The sequence below is a fragment of the Gossypium hirsutum genome, chromosome A01, assembly GCF_007990345.1.
Source record: "Gossypium hirsutum isolate 1008001.06 chromosome A01, Gossypium_hirsutum_v2.1, whole genome shotgun sequence".
NCBI classification, from domain to species: domain Eukaryota; kingdom Viridiplantae; phylum Streptophyta; class Magnoliopsida; order Malvales; family Malvaceae; genus Gossypium; species Gossypium hirsutum.
The window spans coordinates 1,252,682-1,272,390 of NC_053424.1; the positions used below are offsets into that span (position 1 = coordinate 1,252,682).

The 19,709-nt window shown below is 33.8% G+C and overlaps 3 protein-coding genes across 4 annotated transcripts; 2 read left to right on the plus strand and 1 right to left on the minus strand.

The window, feature by feature from the left end:
• The first annotated feature begins 1,779 nt into the window (after nt 1–1,779).
• LOC107900974 (3-hydroxy-3-methylglutaryl-coenzyme A reductase 1-like) lies at nt 1,780–5,368 on the plus strand. The gene is made up of 4 exons (XM_016826781.2): nt 1,780–2,895; nt 2,994–3,175; nt 3,589–3,935; nt 4,827–5,368. The coding sequence occupies exons 1-4, from the start codon at nt 1,910–1,912 to the stop codon at nt 5,067–5,069; spliced, it is 1,758 nt and encodes a 585-aa protein (XP_016682270.1). The 5' UTR covers nt 1,780–1,909; the 3' UTR covers nt 5,070–5,368.
• Nucleotides 5,369–6,221: 853 nt separating this feature from the next.
• LOC107900973 (histone deacetylase 19) lies at nt 6,222–10,518 on the plus strand. 2 transcript variants are annotated; one of them, XM_016826779.2, is made up of 8 exons: nt 6,222–6,429; nt 6,557–7,125; nt 7,794–8,234; nt 8,943–9,173; nt 9,617–9,687; nt 9,784–9,838; nt 9,972–10,046; nt 10,172–10,518. In XM_016826779.2, exons 2-8 carry the CDS (start codon nt 6,598–6,600, stop codon nt 10,268–10,270), a joined length of 1,500 nt encoding a protein of 499 aa, XP_016682268.1. In that variant the 5' UTR covers nt 6,222–6,429; nt 6,557–6,597; the 3' UTR covers nt 10,271–10,518. The 2 variants fall into 2 exon arrangements, with proteins under 2 accessions (XP_016682268.1, XP_016682269.1); XM_016826780.2 differs by having other exon boundaries at nt 6,268–6,429; nt 6,554–7,125.
• Nucleotides 10,519–11,330: 812 nt separating this feature from the next.
• Nucleotides 11,331–19,200, minus strand: LOC107900972 (katanin p80 WD40 repeat-containing subunit B1 homolog KTN80.4). The gene is given in 21 exon segments (XM_016826778.2): nt 11,331–11,885; nt 12,564–12,632; nt 12,714–12,830; nt 13,039–13,151; nt 13,262–13,336; nt 13,454–13,591; nt 13,692–13,810; nt 13,886–13,945; nt 14,799–15,304; nt 15,404–15,473; nt 15,785–15,998; nt 16,104–16,247; nt 16,352–16,426; nt 16,581–16,651; nt 16,829–16,931; nt 17,495–17,655; nt 17,658–17,720; nt 17,843–17,960; nt 18,246–18,376; nt 18,524–18,690; nt 18,813–19,200. Coding segments are annotated over 20 exon segments (2,439 nt in total). The 5' UTR covers nt 18,552–18,690; nt 18,813–19,200; the 3' UTR covers nt 11,331–11,821.
• Between the last annotated feature and the right edge of the window lie 509 nt (nt 19,201–19,709).

Consider the following 19,709-nt stretch of genomic DNA (forward strand, 5'->3'; position numbering starts at 1 on the left):
CCTTATTTGACTATCTTAAGTGGTTTGGCCTTCATTTGAGCACTTTTGTAAAGATTATACCCTTATATTACCATTTTGAAATGTACGACCATTATGTGAGCAATTTCTAAAAGGTTGAGTCCCAATTTGACCATTTAACTATTTTTAAATTATTTGCTAACATAACATATAAGATAAATAGAGTAATGCCAACATAAAGTATACGTGAATTGCTATCCGGGTTGTCAGGTGAACATCATTAAAAATTTTACCATGTCATGTTAAAAAAAACGATTCGACTTTTTATTAAAGGCTAATGGCCAAATTCAACTCAAAAAAAGAACAAGGGTCACATTGATAAAAGATGTAAAATTTGAGAGCTAAATTTATTATTATGCCATTTATATTTAAGCTATACTTAATTTTTTTTATTGCATCAATATCAATTAGAAATTATTAAAAATTTTATTTTATTATTTTGGAAAAATTAAAAAAAATGAGAATGTAAATGTTATTTAACATAAAAATTTAAATATTTTTATTAATAATGTTTAAAATTTAAAATTATTAATTTATAAAATTACTTATTTCACTTATAATTTTCCACAGCTTATCCAACTATCAATAAAAGTACAGTTGTCAAAATTAAATTGAACCAGCTGAATTAGAAATTAACATGCTCGTCGATTCAACTAATACTATATCATAGAAAAAAAGAATAAATTAAAAAAATTAAATTAATTAAAAATTATTTAAATTGAATTGAAACTAATTTAAATATTTAATTTTATCGTTATAAATTAAAAATTTGAATGTTTATGTTGCCATTATTATTATTTTTGGTCGAATCAATTGAATCGTTGATAAGACGATTGATTGATTTAGTTATTTATATGATTTTCACAACATTGGAATGAAGTGTCCTACAATATTAAGATATTAGGAGTTAGACTTGTCCCTATTATACTGATGAGTCTTGTTATATTATAATAAATTCTCTTGTGGAGTTTTATGTAATAAATTAATTCGATATTAATTTAATTAAATAAATTAAATAAATTATTTAAAAAATATATTTTAAAAGGGTAATGAATGTTATAATGATGTTTTTGTTTTTATTTTATAGAAATGTAAAATAAAATAGCTAAAATTCATTAATTAAATAAAAAAAGTCTATTATTAAATGATTTAATTTTGAATTTTATCCATCTATTTTTCAAAAGTTAACAGGTTAGTATCTCTACTTTAATTTGTTAAAATTTGATTCTTATTACTTTATAAAAATTGAAAATGTTAGTACGATTGGATAACCTTGTTAATAGTCATCAAATCGATGACCTACACATCAAAAGTTCAACAATATATGGGCAAGAAATTAGTAAAAAATAACCACTTCAACAAATTAATTCAATAAATTAGCAAAAATCGACCTATTTACCAATAATTGAATTAATTTCTCATCTTTGTAAATAAGAGGATCAAATTATGTAAAATTAAAGTATAAATTCTAACTTCTCAGTTTTAATAAAGTATAGGGATGGAATTCTGAATTAAACCTTTTTAAATCAAATAAGTAAATGGATTAAATTCTAGAAATTAAAAACAAAAAGTTAAATTTCAAAAGTATGAAAAATAAAAGGACTAAGTGCATAATTAGACCTTGTTGTCTTCAACACCCAAACTAAAAACCATGCACTTGCAAAAAAAGACAGCCTTCATACGCTCTCACCCATATCTCTTCACTACTGGACACGTGTCCTCCCAAAACAATGCTATAAAGAAATAGTTTTCCCTACTTTTTCCCTCAATTCAGTTTCTCCTTAGAACGTAGCGGAACTGTCTCGCACCCTCTCGTTTTCACATTTTCCTATTTTATGCTCTCATCCTCCTCCCTGCCTTCCGCCGTCGGCTTCGTTCACCACTGCCATTAATGGAGACCCACCGGCGATCTTCGACTAATTCCGTTCGATCTCACAAGCCGGCAAGGCCAATTGCTTTGGAAGATGATTCCACCAAAGCTTCTGACGCATTGCCACTTCCTTTGTATTTAACGAATGCTGTGTTCTTCACTCTCTTTTTCTCGGCGGTTTATTTCCTTCTTTGCCGTTGGCGGGAAAAGATCCGATCCTCTACGCCTCTCCATGTCGTCACCTTTTCCGAGATCGTTGCGATTCTTGCTTCCGTTGCGTCGTTTATTTACCTTTTGGGGTTCTTTGGTATCGATTTCGTTCAATCTTTGGTTCTCCGGCCATCGGCTGACGTTTGGGCTACTGAAGATGATGAAGTGGAAAGTGAAGTTTTGCTTCGTAATGAAGATGCTCGTCACGTTACTTGTGGACAAGCACTTGATCGGTCAATTCGATCTTTGCAACCTCCGGCACCTATTGTAACTGCTGAGAAAGTGTTCGATGAAATGCCTGTGACAGTTATGACCGAGGAAGACGAAGAAATAATTAGATCCGTTGTGAGTGGAATGACTCCTTCATATTCTTTGGAATCTAAATTAGGTGATTGCAAGAGAGCAGCTGCGATCAGGCGTGAGGCTTTGCAGAGAATAACAGGGAAGTCATTATCAGGATTGCCCTTGGATGGTTTTGATTATGAGTCGATATTGGGACAGTGTTGTGAGATGCCGGTTGGGTACGTGCAGATTCCCGTGGGCATTGCTGGGCCTTTGTTGCTTAATGGAAGAGAATACTCGGTTCCCATGGCAACCACCGAAGGATGCTTGGTAGCTAGCACTAATAGAGGCTGTAAGGCTATTCATTTGTCTGGTGGAGCTACAAGTGTTTTATTGAGAGATGGGATGACTAGAGCTCCTGTTGTGAGGTTCGATACCGCAAAAAGGGCGGCTGATCTGAAGTTGTATTTGGAAGATCCTGAAAATTTCGAGACCTTGGCTTGTGTTTTTAACAGGTTTTTTTTCCCTCGAATTCTTGGTTTAATAATTTGTATTCAAGTTAATACTGTTACTTGTTTGTCTAAGAGTTTTGGGTATTTTTGAGTTATTGCAGATCAAGCAGATTTGCTAGGCTTCAAAGCATCAAATGTGCAATTGCAGGGAAGAATCTGTATTTAAGATTCTCATGCTTTACTGGTGATGCTATGGGGATGAACATGGTTTCCAAGGGAGTTCAAAACGTTTTAGATTTCCTTCAAACCGATTTCCCTGACATGGATGTCATTGGCATCTCGGGTGAGTCTCTTTTTAATGGATTTATAATTATGTTGCGGTTAAAATGTGCCTACAGTTCCTGTACTTTTCAAAAATTAGGAATTTGGTCCTGCTTTTCAGATTTTAAAAACTATTATTATTTTGGTTAAATTTCTTGCTATTACATTTTGAAATAAAAAAACACTCATTTGGTAGCTATATAATAAGAAAAGATGTTGTAATTAACCTGAATTTAACAAAAAAAATATTATTAATAGACTTGAATTTGAAATATGAAAAGTAAGAATAATTTCCTGAAAATACAAGTTCAGGGACTAAATTCCTAATTTTCAAAAAGTACAGGGAGTATAGGCATATTTTAACCCTATGTTCCTCATCATTTTCATTGTTTGAGCTTAAGATCGTTGAATTTTATTGATTTATGATGGATATAGGAAACTTCTGTTCCGACAAAAAGCCAGCTTCAGTAAATTGGATTGAAGGCCGAGGCAAATCTGTCGTCTGTGAGGCCATCATTAATGGTGATGTAGTGAGGAAGGTCTTGAAGACAAGTGTAGAATCTCTCGTGGAGCTTAACATGCTTAAGAACCTTACTGGTTCTGCCATGGCTGGAGCTCTGGGTGGATTTAATGCTCATGCCAGTAACATTGTCACTGCTGTCTATATAGCTACTGGCCAAGATCCTGCCCAAAATGTCGAGAGCTCTCATTGCATCACCATGATGGAAGCTGTTAATGGCGGCAAGGACCTTCATGTCTCTGTCACAATGCCTTCCATTGAGGTAATTGATTGTGTTGCTCGGGTTTTCACTATCAAAATTATCAGGCATACTAAAAATATCTTACAACTTATGCCCCGATAAATGACCCTCTAAGTACGCTCTAAATGCATCTAACACGAGAATGAGATATTAAATGCATTGACATGAGTACAGGACATGATCCTCAAGTACACTCGAGTAAATTAGTCATTCTCCTAGAAAAGTGAGCTATTTAGTATTTGTTCATTGAAACGGTTAATGATGGTAAGGTTGAACAACTTGTCGAAGTGAAAAAATGATCAAACTACTTTTTAACTGTTATTGTCTTTTTTAAGGGTTAAATTACTTTTTTGGGTTTGAACTTGGCTACCATTTTAAGGGTTAAATTACTTTTTTGGGTTTGAACTTGGCTGCCATTCTCATGTTGGGGCTTAAAGTTTTTTTGGTCTAAATCAGTTTTTGAACTTGACAATTGTTCCATATTTGACCTAATTCTTTTTTCAAGTTAGTTTCTAATATTTTCTTCGAAACCTTAAAGTTCAAGTCTCAATATGGGAAAAACTACCAAGTTCAAGGACAAATTTGGATAAAAAAAAGGTTCATGACTCAATGTGAGAATAATTACCTAGTTCAAAGATTAATTTGGATAAAAAAAGGTTGAAGCCCTAGTTTGAGGACAGTAACCTGGTTTAGGTCTGAATATGGGAACAAGACCAAAAAAAGCTCAAGCTTCAATATAAGAATTGTTGCCGCGGATCCAAATAATGATTTAACACTCTTTAGTTTATGGTACAAGAATTAGTCAGCTCCAACTTTTAGAATTTTCCAAAACAGGTAAATCTTGGAAAAAAAGGTTAAGATATCCGTATCTTGCCTAATAATTTTATATTGTTATATGATTTATCTTCATAGGTTGGCACTGTTGGTGGTGGAACTCGGCTTGCATCACAATCAGCTTGTTTGAACCTTCTTGGTGTCAAGGGTGCAAGCAAAGAATCCCCTGGAGCAAACTCAATACTCCTTGCTACTATCGTAGCCGGTGCTGTCCTTGCCGGCGAGCTGTCACTGATGTCAGCACTTGCTGCCGGGCAACTAGTGAAAAGCCATATGAAGTACAATAGGTCTAGCAAGGATGTTTCCAAGGTTTCTTCCTAAATTTGATGAAAAAAATGACCTTGGTGTCTGTCAAAGCCTGAAAAATTTGGTGTAAAGTTGGAAGCTGAAAGAGAGACATCATCATCTCTTACTAATAAGCTAAGTAGACTTCCCATCTATTTGTAATTTACTTCTATTTATTTTTGTATTTTTTTTTTCTTAAGTAAGTCAATGTAATCTGAGGTCTTAGATTTGTGTAAAATGACAGGATTGTTATTAGCATTTTCTTTCTTTTCATTTCTCTTGGTTGAGAAATGAGAAATGAGTTAATTGCACACATCCCTAAATTATGACTTTTATTTTAATTTTTTAATTTTTTAATTTTTATTCTAAATTATGTCATATAAAAATTTGATGTCTGATTAAATTAATAATTTTAGTAACAGAATTTTATTGAAAATATAATTAGAATGTATTAAAATTTGAGTACTAATTTAAAATAAGGATTATAGTTTAGAGTTGTTAGGCATAATTTGAGAAGTTGGGTGTAAATTCAGAAATATTTATAGATTATGTTAATTTAATTTTAAATTCAGAAATATTTATAAATTATGTTAATTTAATTTTAATTTTTTTTAAGATTAACTTTCAACATTTACATTTTTTTTATATTGAGCATTAATTTAAAAAAATAGAAATCATTATTGTGAATTTTATTTTTTAGGTTTTTAAGTGAAAGGGTCATAAAGAAAAATAAAATTACAAAAAGAAATACGCAATATGTAAATGTTGAGAGTTAGATTTTTTAGAATCAAGATTAAATTGATACAATGAATAAAATTTCTGGATTAAAGTTACTATCATGTCAATTTTAAAAACTACCACTATTAGTCACTCATTTTATAAGTTTTCATAGTTGAGTGACAACAAAAAAATTAATAATTGGATGATTATTTTATAACTTTCAATAGGTAAGTTAAAAAAAATCTACTCATAATTGGGTAACTATTAGTATAATTTATCTAAAAAATTGCAAGAGTATGTCATTGTGTTTCTAAATTAACAAAATGTGATAAAAAATCAATTCAATTTTATAATTATCAAGTCGAGATAGAATTATCAATTTAAGATTAAAATAATCAATCCAAATTAATAAAAGAAAAATCAAATTCAATTAAAATACGATTTAAACCAAACCTAAAAATTCATATTTCCATTTAACTCAGTTATCCGGTCTTGAATTTCGATTACACGTAATGAACCCTAAAATCCACATGGAATATAACCCAATAAAAAAATCCTAATTGATTAGCTTATATTATGTTTTTCTTCCTACATTTCAATAGCTGAAAGCCTTGGTTTTGAAGCAGAGAAGAGCAAAAAAAGCTTTTTCAAGCTCTTTTCCTTTTCCCTTCTAAAGGTAAAAAACACATTGTTTCTTTTCTGGGTTTTCTTTTATATGTTTGATTTCGAAATATTGACTTTATTTTGAATAAATATGCGACCTTTTTTTGTTAAATCTAATTAGGGTTTTTTTATTAAAGCAGGGGGAGAAAGTTGGAAACAAAGAGCCTAAGCTTATAATTTGATGGATACCGGAGGGAATTCATTACCCTCGGGACCCGACGGTGTGAAGAGGAAAGTGTCGTATTTTTACGATCCGGAGGTCGGCAATTACTATTACGGCCAAGGTCATCCTATGAAACCTCATAGAATCCGAATGACGCATGCCCTTTTAGCACACTATGGATTGCTTCAAAATATGCAAGTTTACAAGCCATTACCTGCTCGAGAAAGAGACCTTTGCCGTTTCCATGCCGATGATTATGTGAATTTTCTTCGCAGTATAACGCCGGAAACACAGCAAGATCAACTCCGGCAGCTTAAGCGGTTTAATGTCGGTGAGGATTGTCCGGTTTTTGATGGCCTTTTCTCGTTTTGTCAAACGTATGCAGGTGGATCTGTTGGTGGTGCTGTTAAATTAAACCATAATATTTGTGATATTGCGATTAATTGGGCTGGTGGCTTGCATCATGCGAAGAAATGTGAAGCTTCTGGGTTTTGTTATGTTAATGATATTGTTCTTGCTATATTGGAACTTCTTAAGCAGCATCAGGTATGTGTTTTTAATACTTTAGTTCTTCATTAGCTTTGTTTGGAACTTTAAGAAATAGTTAAGATATTGCGAGCTAGTGCTAGCACTTTGGTTGGGGATAGATGCATCCAAAGTCCATGGAGGTGGTAGTGGTTTTCAAGATTATATATCCATAGTGAAGTGGGATTATACATCCATAGTGAAGTGGGGTGGATTGTGGAGCACAGCATGCTAACTCTCAGTGGTGATGGGTTTTGCAACATCTGCCCCCCACCCCGCACCATTGCCATCTCTACCCAGTCCTCCATTGAAGGATCAGGCAGAAGGTAGAAAAGCTTAAAACAAAGCCACTTATCCGATTTTTCTAGCTTTCTTTTAGAACTTTCTTCTTCATCTTTGAGAGGCGACTGTGTCTTTGTCCCACACTGGGAAAACAATAGGAAATAGATAAGCCATTGCGCACTAGTGCTAGCACTTATTGACAACCGGGAACCCTCGAAGAATGATAAAAAGTTGCTATAGTAGGCATGAAATAATAAACATATACATATTAATTGACCCGGATGAATTGTTTAAGTTTTCAATTCATACATTTCATCCAGATTGTAAAGATTTATGTTTTTGCACTGGTAATAACTTGATGTTGTATAGTTTGTTATCAATAATGCTTTTCCTTCTCCTTGTTGCAGCGTGTTCTATATGTTGATATCGATATCCACCATGGAGACGGTGTGGAGGAGGCATTTTATACAAGTGACAGGGTCATGACTGTTTCTTTTCATAAATTTGGCGATTATTTCCCTGGCACGGGGGATATACGTGATATTGGATATTCAAAAGGGAAATACTATTCCCTTAATGTTCCTTTGGATGATGGGATCGATGACGAGAGTTACCATTTCTTGTTTAAGCCAATTATTGGTAAAGTTATGGAAGTTTTTAAGCCTGGTGCAGTTGTCCTTCAATGTGGTGCTGACTCCCTATCTGGAGATCGGTTGGGGTGTTTCAATCTTTCAATCAAGGGTCATGCTGAATGTGTTAAATTTATGAGATCTTTCAATGTTCCATTGCTACTATTAGGTGGTGGTGGTTATACCATTCGGAATGTTGCTCGTTGTTGGTGCTATGAGGTAACTTATCTTTCACAATTTCATTGAATTAATATATACTAATTGGTTTAAGCAATTCGGTTTGCTATTGTTATCTAATGTTAATATATTGTAAAGGTGGGTAAAAGTATCATGGAGACCCTTGAATTAGGAGTTGATTGCATTTTAACCCTCTACTATGTGTTAGATCAAAGAGCAAATTGGTCCTTTTATTGAAATCTTCATTTTTACAGTTAAAAACTGATCCCTGTACGCCAGCACAAGGTGGTTATTTCGTTAGCCACAGCCCACATCAGGTTTTAACAGTTAAATTCTTAACAAAATGGAGTGGATTGCTCTTTGATCTAACATAAAAAGATTAATTTGCCCATTTTTTGAGTAAATGGGATAAAATGCAACCTGACTCCTATTATAGGGGCTTCCATGGTGTTTTTACTGGTAAATGTGAGTTTTAAGGTAGTAAACATTTTCATTAAAGATATACGGCACTTGTGTGTAATTTACCGAATAATAGTTGTCCTTTTCGTTTATCGAGTAATGTATACACTTCAGAAGAACTTTTATTGTTTTTGTGCAACTAAATGCTCCTCTTTATTCTTTTTTGGTAATGCCTCTGTCATATATTTCATCAACACTTCAAGTTGTTTCTTTTTCGATTTTGACTGTATTATGGTTGTGATCTTAAACTTAGAGGAACTATTTGTAATAATGATTTCTCAATGTAAGCAGACTGGAGTTGCACTCGGAACGGAAGTTGACGACCAGCTGCCTCAACATGAATATTATGAATATTTCGGTCCGGATTATACACTTCATGTTGCCCCTAGTAACATGGAAAACAAGAACACACGCCAATTACTTGAAGAAATACGTAATAATCTACTCGACAATCTCTCAAAGCTTCAGCATGCACCAAGTGTCCAATTTCAAGAAAGACCACCTGACACTGAGCTTCCCGAGGTGTGTTCCACAGCTTTTTTATGTTATTTCTTATCATGTTTTAGTAGCTTCCTTTTGCATCTGGTATCTATCGGGGAAGTATATCATGTTTCCCACTCTCAGTTTTCAATCTTCTCCATATTTGGCATTTCACATTTTAATAGTATTGTTGGAGCAGAAGTCATTTTTTGCCTCTTTTCTGCCCCTCTAATGCAACTGGGTGGTAGTTTACATTGATACATTTCTTCTTATGTTACTGGGGCCCGGGTACAAATGTCAGATTCGGATATATTCAATTGTGTCCAAGTTTTAACATGTATTTGGAGGATCTTTTAAACATCATATCTTTATACCCATGTCCGGACAAGCATCGAGCACGAGTACATAGAGAAAAGTGGAGAGTTAGAGTAACATAGCACTTCATACATTTACTAGAAGTTACATTATCTATTGATTATATTCAGGCCGATGAAGATCAAGATGATGCAGATGAAAGATGTGACCCGGATTCAGACATGGAGGTTGATGAGAAGCGGTATTTTTCTCTCTTTTTAAAAACTTTTTCGGATATTTTACATCCGAACCTGTTTCTGATTGCATTTTATTTTCATCTTTCCCATTCATTATGTAGGCCAATCCCTAGCAGAGTAAAGAGAGAAGCAATTGAACCCGAGAGAAAAGATTCGGTATGCCTTATGCTATAAATGTTAGATTTTTTCCGCGATTGCGAGACTTAATGGATTTGCATCACAATTCTTGTTTTAAAAATTTGCTAGTTTGAATGGAACTTTTTTTCATTCTGGCTTTATATTCTCTCAGGAGGCTCCGAAAGGCACTGCAGAGCAAGCTAGAGGATTCGACAACATGGCAACAAATGAGACCCTAAGTACAAAGGTGATATAAACACACTTGCATTTGTATTGTCTATATAAATTATAACACGACCTGATTCCGATAATGGTATTGGAACACTTAAAATGCCATGTTAATGTTGTCTTTTTCCTTTTCTATTTTTGCAGTCTGTAGATGTCAGGCCTATGGCTATCGATGAACCAACTGTGAAAGTTGAGCAAGAAACATCGAACAAAGCATCTGATCCAATATACCCGAAGTCTTAAATCGAAACCTTTCAAATAGGTACTGGAGGTAACTTGCATGTATTAGCAACACTGTAACATTATAGCCCCCCTTTTGTTTGTTGTTCAGTGTAATCTGTAGAAGCCATGAAAAACCTAGCTTTCCTTTTTAAGTTTTTATTTGAAGGTAACCCTGTATTTCATTTGATACTAAATTTATTATTTGCAACAAATTTATATGAACATGCTATTAGAATCTGCTCCATTTATATATAAGTTTTGTTATTTTATATTTTAGGGATAAATCAAATTTATACATAAATTTTGGTTCAATCGTACATTTATACTCATGAAACTTGAATTGTGGTTCGTATTTTAAAGAAATAAATATGTACATTTATTTTCATATATGATTAATATAATTGTTTGCATATGTGATATATCAATATAAAATGACGTTAATTTGATAATATTGTTAATGATTTCATGTATGAAATTGTTTTAATATTTATTCTTCTATTTAAAAATTAATTTAATTTTAAACATGTAATGAGTCTAAATGTTCCTCATATATTGCCGTGTAAGTTCCAGATTCCGATAGACTTGCAAATTATTTGCTTTACTTGAATTTAAGCTCAAGCTGTTCAATTAGATAATTATTTAATCGAATCTAAGCTAATCTTTCTTGCTTTACTTGAATTTAAGCTCAAGTTGTTCAATTAGATAATTATTTTTTCACTAAACACCAAATAACTTAAGTGGATAAATTATATTAATAATTCTCTAGCTATTAGTAAATTTTTTCTTCACATAAGTGATAAAAATTATCAAATTACACATGTAAATATTAAAAATTATTTTTAAAAAAAATTAAGATTAAATTGATATAATGTATATAGTTCAAGACTAGTAATGCCAATTTTGAAAGCTACAACCATTAACTGACAAAAAATACAATTGAATAGTTAAATAATTATTTTATAACATTTTATAATCTGAGTGATAAAAAAATTTACTGATACTTAAACTTTTTAAGAAAATTGAACAAATTTGTCTTTAATTTTCGTTCCATATTCAAAATAAATCAAGCAAAAACTCCTCATGCACCAATGGAAAGCTCAACATTCTTTTATTTCTGGGTTTTCAACAGATTAAAACATAAACCCCAAATATATGCATTCCCATGTCTGATATATACTATTTATCCTTATATAATACATCTGATAGAAAACAAAAATAGATATTAGTCATTGAAGGCATTAAGATACAACTGGATGCGCAAACATATTTTGTGTTCTAACACAAGATCGGTATACTCACCGAGCAGTGCATACAAACCGACAGAAAAACTATGCAGCAATCCAGCAGGAAAGTGTTGACCTAATTAGTCTATCGTCTTCATTTTTCAGTCATTGCAGATTTGCAGTTGAATCAGCTTAGCAGTTAAATGTACAAGGTAAAGCAGGACTTACAGAATATGTATCAAAGTAGTGGTCGGTGCTTGATAAGGCATTTCAGTGCCTAAACTTGAAGGATTTAATCCGTAAAAGCACAGAATAAACTTAGTGAACGCATTCAATGTGTTGATTACGGTCATGATACTTCTTGAAGTGCTAGATTCAATTCCTGGGCAGATTTTGCAACTGATCCCCCTCTTCTATGGAGAAAAACAAAAGAAAACAAAAAGAATAAATGAAAAAAGATCTCCAGAGCAAGTATATGGCAAAGTACCGTGGAGGCACCTATACTAGGTGTGAAATTGCTTTTTGCCCCATTTACTCCAAAAAGGGGCAAATTCGTCTTTGTATATTAGATTAAAGAGCAAATTAATATTTTCTGTTAAAAATTTTACCCATTTATACTGTTAAAAACTGGCATAGCTAACAGAATAACTAAACAATAACACGTGGCATGCCACATGAACCTCATGCTGACGTACAGGGACCAATTTTTTATAGCAAAACTGGATGAATTTTTTAACAAAATAATCAATTTAGACTAAAGAGCAAAACTAATATTTTCTGTCAAAATTTTTATCCATTTTTACTGTTAAAAACTGGCATGTCTAATAAAATAACTAAACAATGACACGTGACGTGCCACATCTACCTCATGTAGACGTTCAGGGACCAATTTTTAACAGCAAAATGGATTGAATTTTTTAACAAAAGAATCAATTTACTCTTTGATCTAATGTATATAGACTAATTTTCCCTTTTTTTGAGTAGAGGGGGTTAAATGCAATTTGGCTCCTAGTACAAGGGCCTCCATGATACTTTTACCCATACGGTTAAATCTATGGTGTTTATGCAGGTTTTATAAACGCCATACTCACCTAGTGAGAGTGGGAAGACATTGCTTTACTTTTTCGAGTTCTATAAAGCAGAGGTTACAACGCTCAAACCTAGGCCAATCAGCAGCATGAAATCTCAGTTAACTGAATATTTGAACACTAAATTTACAGTTTAGAAGCAAGTGGTCTGACCTTTGCTCTGCCTCAATGTCTACACCGGCAGGTGCCAAAGCTGATAATGTTGAATATATCATTGAACCAAATATCCGGACAAGCTTAAGCAGCATGTCAAGACAGATGCTCAAATGCCTATACAAAGGTCACATTTAAATATCGTAACTTCATCCAGATACCAGTAGTTACGATAATTTTAACTGCCTACTAAGTATTGAAGCTTAAAGCCACAGAGAAATACTGAAAACAATTGATGTTTCCAGAACAAATGGAAAACATAAAACCTGAGGTCAAGTGACTATAAAGTTGAATAAAAAATGCAAGATTATGACACTGTTCTTACCTGTCCATGTCACTTCCAAGGAGACCGGATAGAAGTGGCAGAAGAGAAGTGCAAATTTCCAATGTTACAATGTCTATTTTTTCAGTAACAATGCTCATCACATCAGCAAGCACCTGCATTTTCCATCATCAAAAGAAAAAGTGGCTCATCAATATATTCTGATTTACATAAAAGTTAGAACTTTGAAAATGAATGGATGTATTAATAAACATAAACTGCATACACCATGATCAGACATCTTTTCCATTGCACCGATTGCCCCCTTTATGTCATTCCTTTCCCAAAGTCGATGAACAACCTATATAACCAGCAATATTCTATGCAAACTTCAACACTGTAGATATCTTACTATGAAGTGACCAACTAAAGCATCCAAAAAATCCGTTAATATGACTTCAAGTTTTTCTACAATCACCTGTAACTTAGCTAAACGAGACTGCATGGAACCAATGAATTGATCATGCTGCTCCATTACATCTGCAACAGCATCCTCATCAGTGGCCGAAGGCATTTCTTTTTCCACAGAAGAAGAGCATCGTCTTCTTTGTTTATACTTCAAAAGTTAACATGAACGCATCATTAGTATTGACAGGGATTTTGAGAATATGGAGAAATAGGAAAGAAAGTGAATACAGACTTAGATATGCTTTTACCGCATCGAAAGAAGGCATGTTTGCCACAGATACATTCCGTGGAGAGGCAAACAAAGTAGGTCCATCAAAATTAGATCTCCTCCTTTTCTCCAAATTTAGGATTACTGAACGTGTTCTTCCTGAATAATGGATTAAAGATGTTGAGTGACAAGTTCACAGAATTGTGCATAACAACAAGCTATCAACTGATATACCTCCTTTTTGGCTTTCTAAAGGATACGCATCTCTATGTGATTTTTGCACTTGAGCATCATCTGAAACAAAGGATTAAAGTTAAGCAAGAATGGTTGCTCATTTCAACTTGAAAATGCAATAAAAGCCTACTCAAGCTAGACCAAATTTGAAAACCAAACAAATCCAGAATACATGAACTACGACAACATGCCCGCAAGCAGCATTTAGCAGAAACTGAAGTTCAAATCAGTTGTTCTTTTCAATCACGATGCATAACCACAGGTAATGCTATACATTAACATTCCTCAGGTTCAAATATGTTATCCAAAGGGTATAACGACCTAAAGAGAGATAAAGATACACATAAGAATATAGCCCAGCCTTAAAATGCATAGATATATAGTCAATTTAGAGACCAGAAGAACTAATTTAGAACCACAATTCTTTTGTTAACATAGATCCAATGTTCATGTGTGTATGCATGTCAGAGAGAGAGATACAGAGACTCTTAGAAGGTGAATTTCTTTAAGTTCTAAAGCAACTTCTAGGCTTAGCCATTTGGTTTAACTCATGTTCAAATTAAAATACCAAAGAGACTATATTTTTCAATATTCCCAAACATTTCATTTTCTTTATACAACCAGAAACTAGAGAAGTTATTATTAGAACTTTAGAAGGTTCTCATCATTGTTCTCTCCACCTCACTCTTTCAGTAGTTCCTGTTAAGTCTCAAGAAAAATCTAGTTGTTACCAAGCACAGTCCTTTACTAAAAGCATTTCAATATAAACATTGTCAGTCATAAACTAATTCAAGGACTAATGATGAAATTGGAGGTTAAGCAAACATATTATACAAAATATAAAATTCAGGGAAAAAAAGCAGCAGCTAAAATATTGAAGCAGAATGTTAAGTTACGAGTTTTAAAAATATACAATTTTCATCCCGGTAGCTTGAAGGCAATTCGACCACCGAGTTTGGTTCAGTCCTGACAGAGCCAATACACCTATCTTCCCTCACATTCATTTCTGCAGCAGGCATTCCGTTAATTGGACCTTTAACAGAAGGAAGAGTGCTCCTGTCTGAACCACTGCTGAATTCAACCCTAGAACCTGCATTCTCAGGCGGAGCAGAGATAGCTGGCCAGTCCAAGTCTTCCCTGCTATTTTGAAACTTCCGAAAACTAGATGTCTTTGATTGCAAAGAAAATGGCATTGTTCTTCCAGCAATACCAAGTTCTTTTCTCGAATCAGCTCCCTGCTCCAAAGTTCTCCCAACTATTCCAGCTTCTTTTCTTGATTCAGCAGCCGACTGACTTGATTCCAAACTTCTTCCAGTAATTCCAACTTCTCTTCTAGATTCAGTGACTTGCTCCAAACTTCTCTCAGATATTCCAACTTCTTTTCTTAATTCAGCAGCCTGCTCTGACCTCATATCATTTCTAGGAACAAGCACAGGTACAACATCAGACTTACTAAAAGTGGGAACAGTGACAGCTGAATTAGCCCTTGTAGAACTCCTCCTTGGAACTGTTACCGACCTCTGTTGAGCTGTCTTTCGAGCAGCGTTTAAATTGACCCGGTGAGGGGTACCAGGTGCATTTCCTGTGGCTTTAACCAGTACGTAAAAAACAAAATCAGGTAGACAAACAGGTAATGGTTGCACTGCCTCCCATCAGCACTTCCAGATATTTCATAACTTTTTGAAGACACAAAATAAGTAGAAGAGAACAGTGAAGCATATCTCCTATCCATCAATCCACTTTTGCCTTCTACTTTTGTCATTTTATTGGTCAAAAAGTTGAGTAGTTCAGAATGATGGATTTGACTTGTCTCTCCTAAGACCTTTTGGACTAATAACAAGAAAGAGAAAGTCTAGTAGAAATGCAAACAACGAAAAACTAGGATAAAATATAACGTACTTTTTGACTCCTTCGCAGGATCTGAGTTTTGTGAAATGGACAACCTTCCAAGGGATTTTGTTTCCTTCACTAAAGGATCAGGATTTTGTGAAACAGGTATACTAGCTTTTGTGGTATTCTCATTCAATACAGAGAGGTTTCCACCTGAATGAGATTTAGGTTCAGAATGACCATTTACACGTTTAGCATTACCAACTGCATATGGTTCTATGCGCTGTGCCAGTGATCAAAATTCAATATTAAAATGTTAACACAATGACTGCCATTAAAGAAAGATGGACCAATTAAATATTTTGAACTGTAGAAAGTTGAGCAATACCGAGATGTCTACAACCCATACTCCTACACAGCTTTGATTATATGAGCAGCCAAGAAGCTTTCCTTCATGAACATTAAGATCTGACAATCTAGACCATCCCACATCCACACCATCATAACATCTTATCGGTTCCCATGAGAAAACCTATAAGTTGGAAAAGAAAAATGAAGTGCAAACCGGACTAAGCATAAAGCATTCCCTGGTAAATATTCTAGACTACTGAAAGTTGAATTGATAAAAGACTTCACCTTCAGATTTTCATGCAATCCACAGAGTACAGTTCTTCCATCAGGATTGAAGGTCAAGCAACGGACACCTGCAGTCTAAAGTAGAAAAGAAAGCTTCATGCATAAACTTCTCCATAAAACAAAATAAATGATCCTAGATCTAAACATATGTAGAAGATCTTCTGATCTCAACATTAATCTCTAACTCTAGTAAGAGAATTAATAACAGCACCAAAGAAAATGGAAGTACCTCAGGCCCAGCTGAACCAATAAGCTCAAAGGTTTCAAGATCCCAAAACTTAACAGTCCGATCAGCTGAACCTGTGAAGCCAAGAGTATGTATGAAGAAAATCAGAACACACAAGAAGGATTTACAACCTCCTTGGACATCATAACAGATCTTACACTAAGAATTAAGTTTTAGACAACATCATAGAATAACATCTCAAGTCAATGAGGAATATGCAGTAGCTATTCTAATAGAAGGTAATAACCAACCTGTAGCCAGCAAAAACTCATGTGGATGGAAATCTAAGCACTGAATTTGACCTTCATGATCCTTGAATTGATGCAACAATTTTCCAGCAGTCAAATCCCAGACCTGTTGATACACAGGACATGGAAAAGATCATTTTAACATGTGTATTTAAATCTGTTTACATGGTAAAAATGTTTTATCAAATGGTACTGACAGTAAGCAACCTACATGCCAATCTGACAATTATACCATTTAAAACAATGAAATAGCCTGCAGAAATCAAACCCAAATAGCAGTAAACCAACAACACATCTATGGGTCCATTCAAAGTCATTTAACGGTTTTAACAGTAAACAAGGGTGCTAATGACAACCACGTAATTAAAGTTGGTTGACTCAGTGAATCAAAAACAATTTGAGATGAAACAAGGTTATTGGTTTATCCAACACCCTCAACTTCGCATAGCCTGACTCTGGACTCCACAATCTCAATTCCAATTCCAGAGAAACAAGAGTAATAGCAACAAGACAGACCACCAAAAGAAATGAAACCCTTCCATTGTTCATTCACCCTACCATAACCACAGAAAGAAAAAGGAACACAGAAGAGTAACAAATGTCTACAAACAAAGGATCATGTTAGAACAAAATAATTTAAATGATGAACCAAAGTACGGCAACTCCAACCTTCACAATGTTGTCCTCACCACCGGATACAACCCATCGACCATCTGGTGTGAACCTGATTGCATTGACTCCTCGAGTATGACCCTTGTAAGTGTGGATGCACCCTTTCTTTCTGATATCCCATATCTTTAGATTTGTATCAAGAGAGCCAGATGCAAAAACTCGCCAAAGGGGTGGAAGTCCACAGAAATGCAATTGGATCTATGACCAGTCAGAGTCCGAACAACTAGAAAAGTATCAGATTGCAAAACAGAAAATCAATATAACATAGTTAAGGCCAACATTTAACATGCAGCAACATGTATATTTTAAGGAAAAAAAAAGGTCTACAGAATTGGAAAAACATACTTTTTGCCTCCTCCAAATCCCATAGCTTAATGGTACCACTTGCAGCACCTGCAGCTACCAAAACTTCCGAGGAATCAAAGGTCACTGAATCTATCCCACTTGTGTGTCCCGATAAACTCTGGTAGATGATTCAAACACAACAACAATGGAACAAGAATTCATCGATCTCCAAAATGAAATTTTATCAAAGGTAGAACAGTTTAGTCCTTTTCTCGATAATTGACAGTAATTTAATCCTATTGTTTGCTGCATCCTACATTCGTTTTCCCCCTTAGGCTAGTGAGCATATAACAAACTGAAGCATGCCAATGACAATGAAAACACTACTAAGATCACTGCAAAAAGGGTATTTGAAACAAATTTAATAATAAGCATTGAGCAAATGCTAAGAGAGAGAACTGACCAGTATGGCATTCGGTTTACCGATAGCCCAAAGATTAACCTTGTGATCTTCCCCTCCAGTCACAAGAACCCTCGACGATTTTCTTCCAATCTTTAGGCAATTCACACTTGAAGAATGTGCCACAAATTCTTCTATTTATTACATTTGTTAAGGACACCATAAGAAAAAAGAACACAAGAAAACTACAAATGCATATAAAACTAAAGAGATCCAAGAGCAAGTAAATCAATTGGAAACAAATTTTAATTAATAAAAAACCTTTAAAAAAAATAGGATACGTAGCTTGTAAGCGCGTTTGGTACTCATGGCAGGAACGAACTATAAAATAAAACCCTAAAAATGGCTATAGCAAACATTCAAATGAAAAAAAATAATAAAAATCAAATGAACGTTGCCGTAGATCTCATCCTCATTTCATTTCATTAATTCAACCATTTTTCCACCACTGCAAAATCGACAGTTTTCACTGTTAGATCGGAAACAACATTAACTAAAGCATATACATATACAAAAACTTAAACAAAAAGAAAGGAGCAAATGACATTTTACCAGAAACCAAACACTTACATGAAATACAACAGTTTTGAGAGATTGCTTCAGTGTTTAATCTTCCTTTCTTGGGTTTCCTCCAAAATCTGTGTGTGTTTTTATATATATATATATATCAGAAGAAAAAGAAGAGTAGTAGTAAAATGCAAGAAATGCACACACAAAAAAATAAAAATAAAAGTCGATTTTGAAATTATGAATAAGTAAGAAGAATTTGATTTTTTTTCTTGTTTGATTTTTCAAACCCAGTTTTTCTCCTAACAAATTTTTCTTAATTAAAAACCCAAATCTTTAACCTAAAAACCAAACTCTAACAAACAAGATTTTTCCAGATAAATAAAATCAATAAAATGATTAAGAAAATATAGAAAGAAGGAAGCGAAGGGGCCGCTTTCAGGTTTCACTGCCGTTGCTCCTTTTTAATTTTCAATTCTATTTAACTGATTAATAGGGTTAATGTTACAAAACGTCCCCGATTTATTTCTTAAATTTTAAAGTAATCCCTAAATTTCAAAATATTTTGTTCCTTACGCTAGCTTAATTGGCAATTTAGGCATTAAATGATTTGAAATCTAACCTGAAATATATTTAAAACATGTTAATCAATTTGTAAAGATGTGTTAAAATACTTTAATTGAATTGTAAGCATATGTATAGTTATTGTATAGACAGTTTAGACATTACAGGTAGGCACGAGTCTTGCCCCCATTAGTTAAATGGTGAAATATCCATTTAGCCCCTCCTATAATATTAATCATTCAAATTGAATTCTTTAACTTTTGAATGAATGAAAATTTTGTATTTTTAGCCTTCAAAAAAATATTAATGTAATTTAAACATTTTAACACAAAATTTTATAATTTTATCTCGTCCCCCTCCAAATAAAATTTTTGGCTTCGCCCAGGTGTGCCAATA

Excerpts from the sequence above, each read along its gene's own strand:
- LOC107900974 (XM_016826781.2), top strand. The coding sequence starts at position 1,910 with ATGGAGACCCACCGGCGATCTTCGACTAATTCCGTTCGATCTCACAAG. Across the intron at positions 3,176-3,588 it reads GGATGTCATTGGCATCTCGG|GAAACTTCTGTTCCGACAAA; the intron begins GTGAGTCTCTTT and ends TGATGGATATAG. Across the intron at positions 3,936-4,826 it reads TCACAATGCCTTCCATTGAG|GTTGGCACTGTTGGTGGTGG; the intron begins GTAATTGATTGT and ends TTATCTTCATAG.
- LOC107900973 (XM_016826779.2), top strand. The coding sequence starts at position 6,598 with ATGGATACCGGAGGGAATTCATTACCCTCGGGACCCGACGGTGTGAAG. Across the intron at positions 8,235-8,942 it reads CTCGTTGTTGGTGCTATGAG|ACTGGAGTTGCACTCGGAAC; the intron begins GTAACTTATCTT and ends CAATGTAAGCAG. Across the intron at positions 10,047-10,171 it reads ATGAGACCCTAAGTACAAAG|TCTGTAGATGTCAGGCCTAT; the intron begins GTGATATAAACA and ends CTATTTTTGCAG.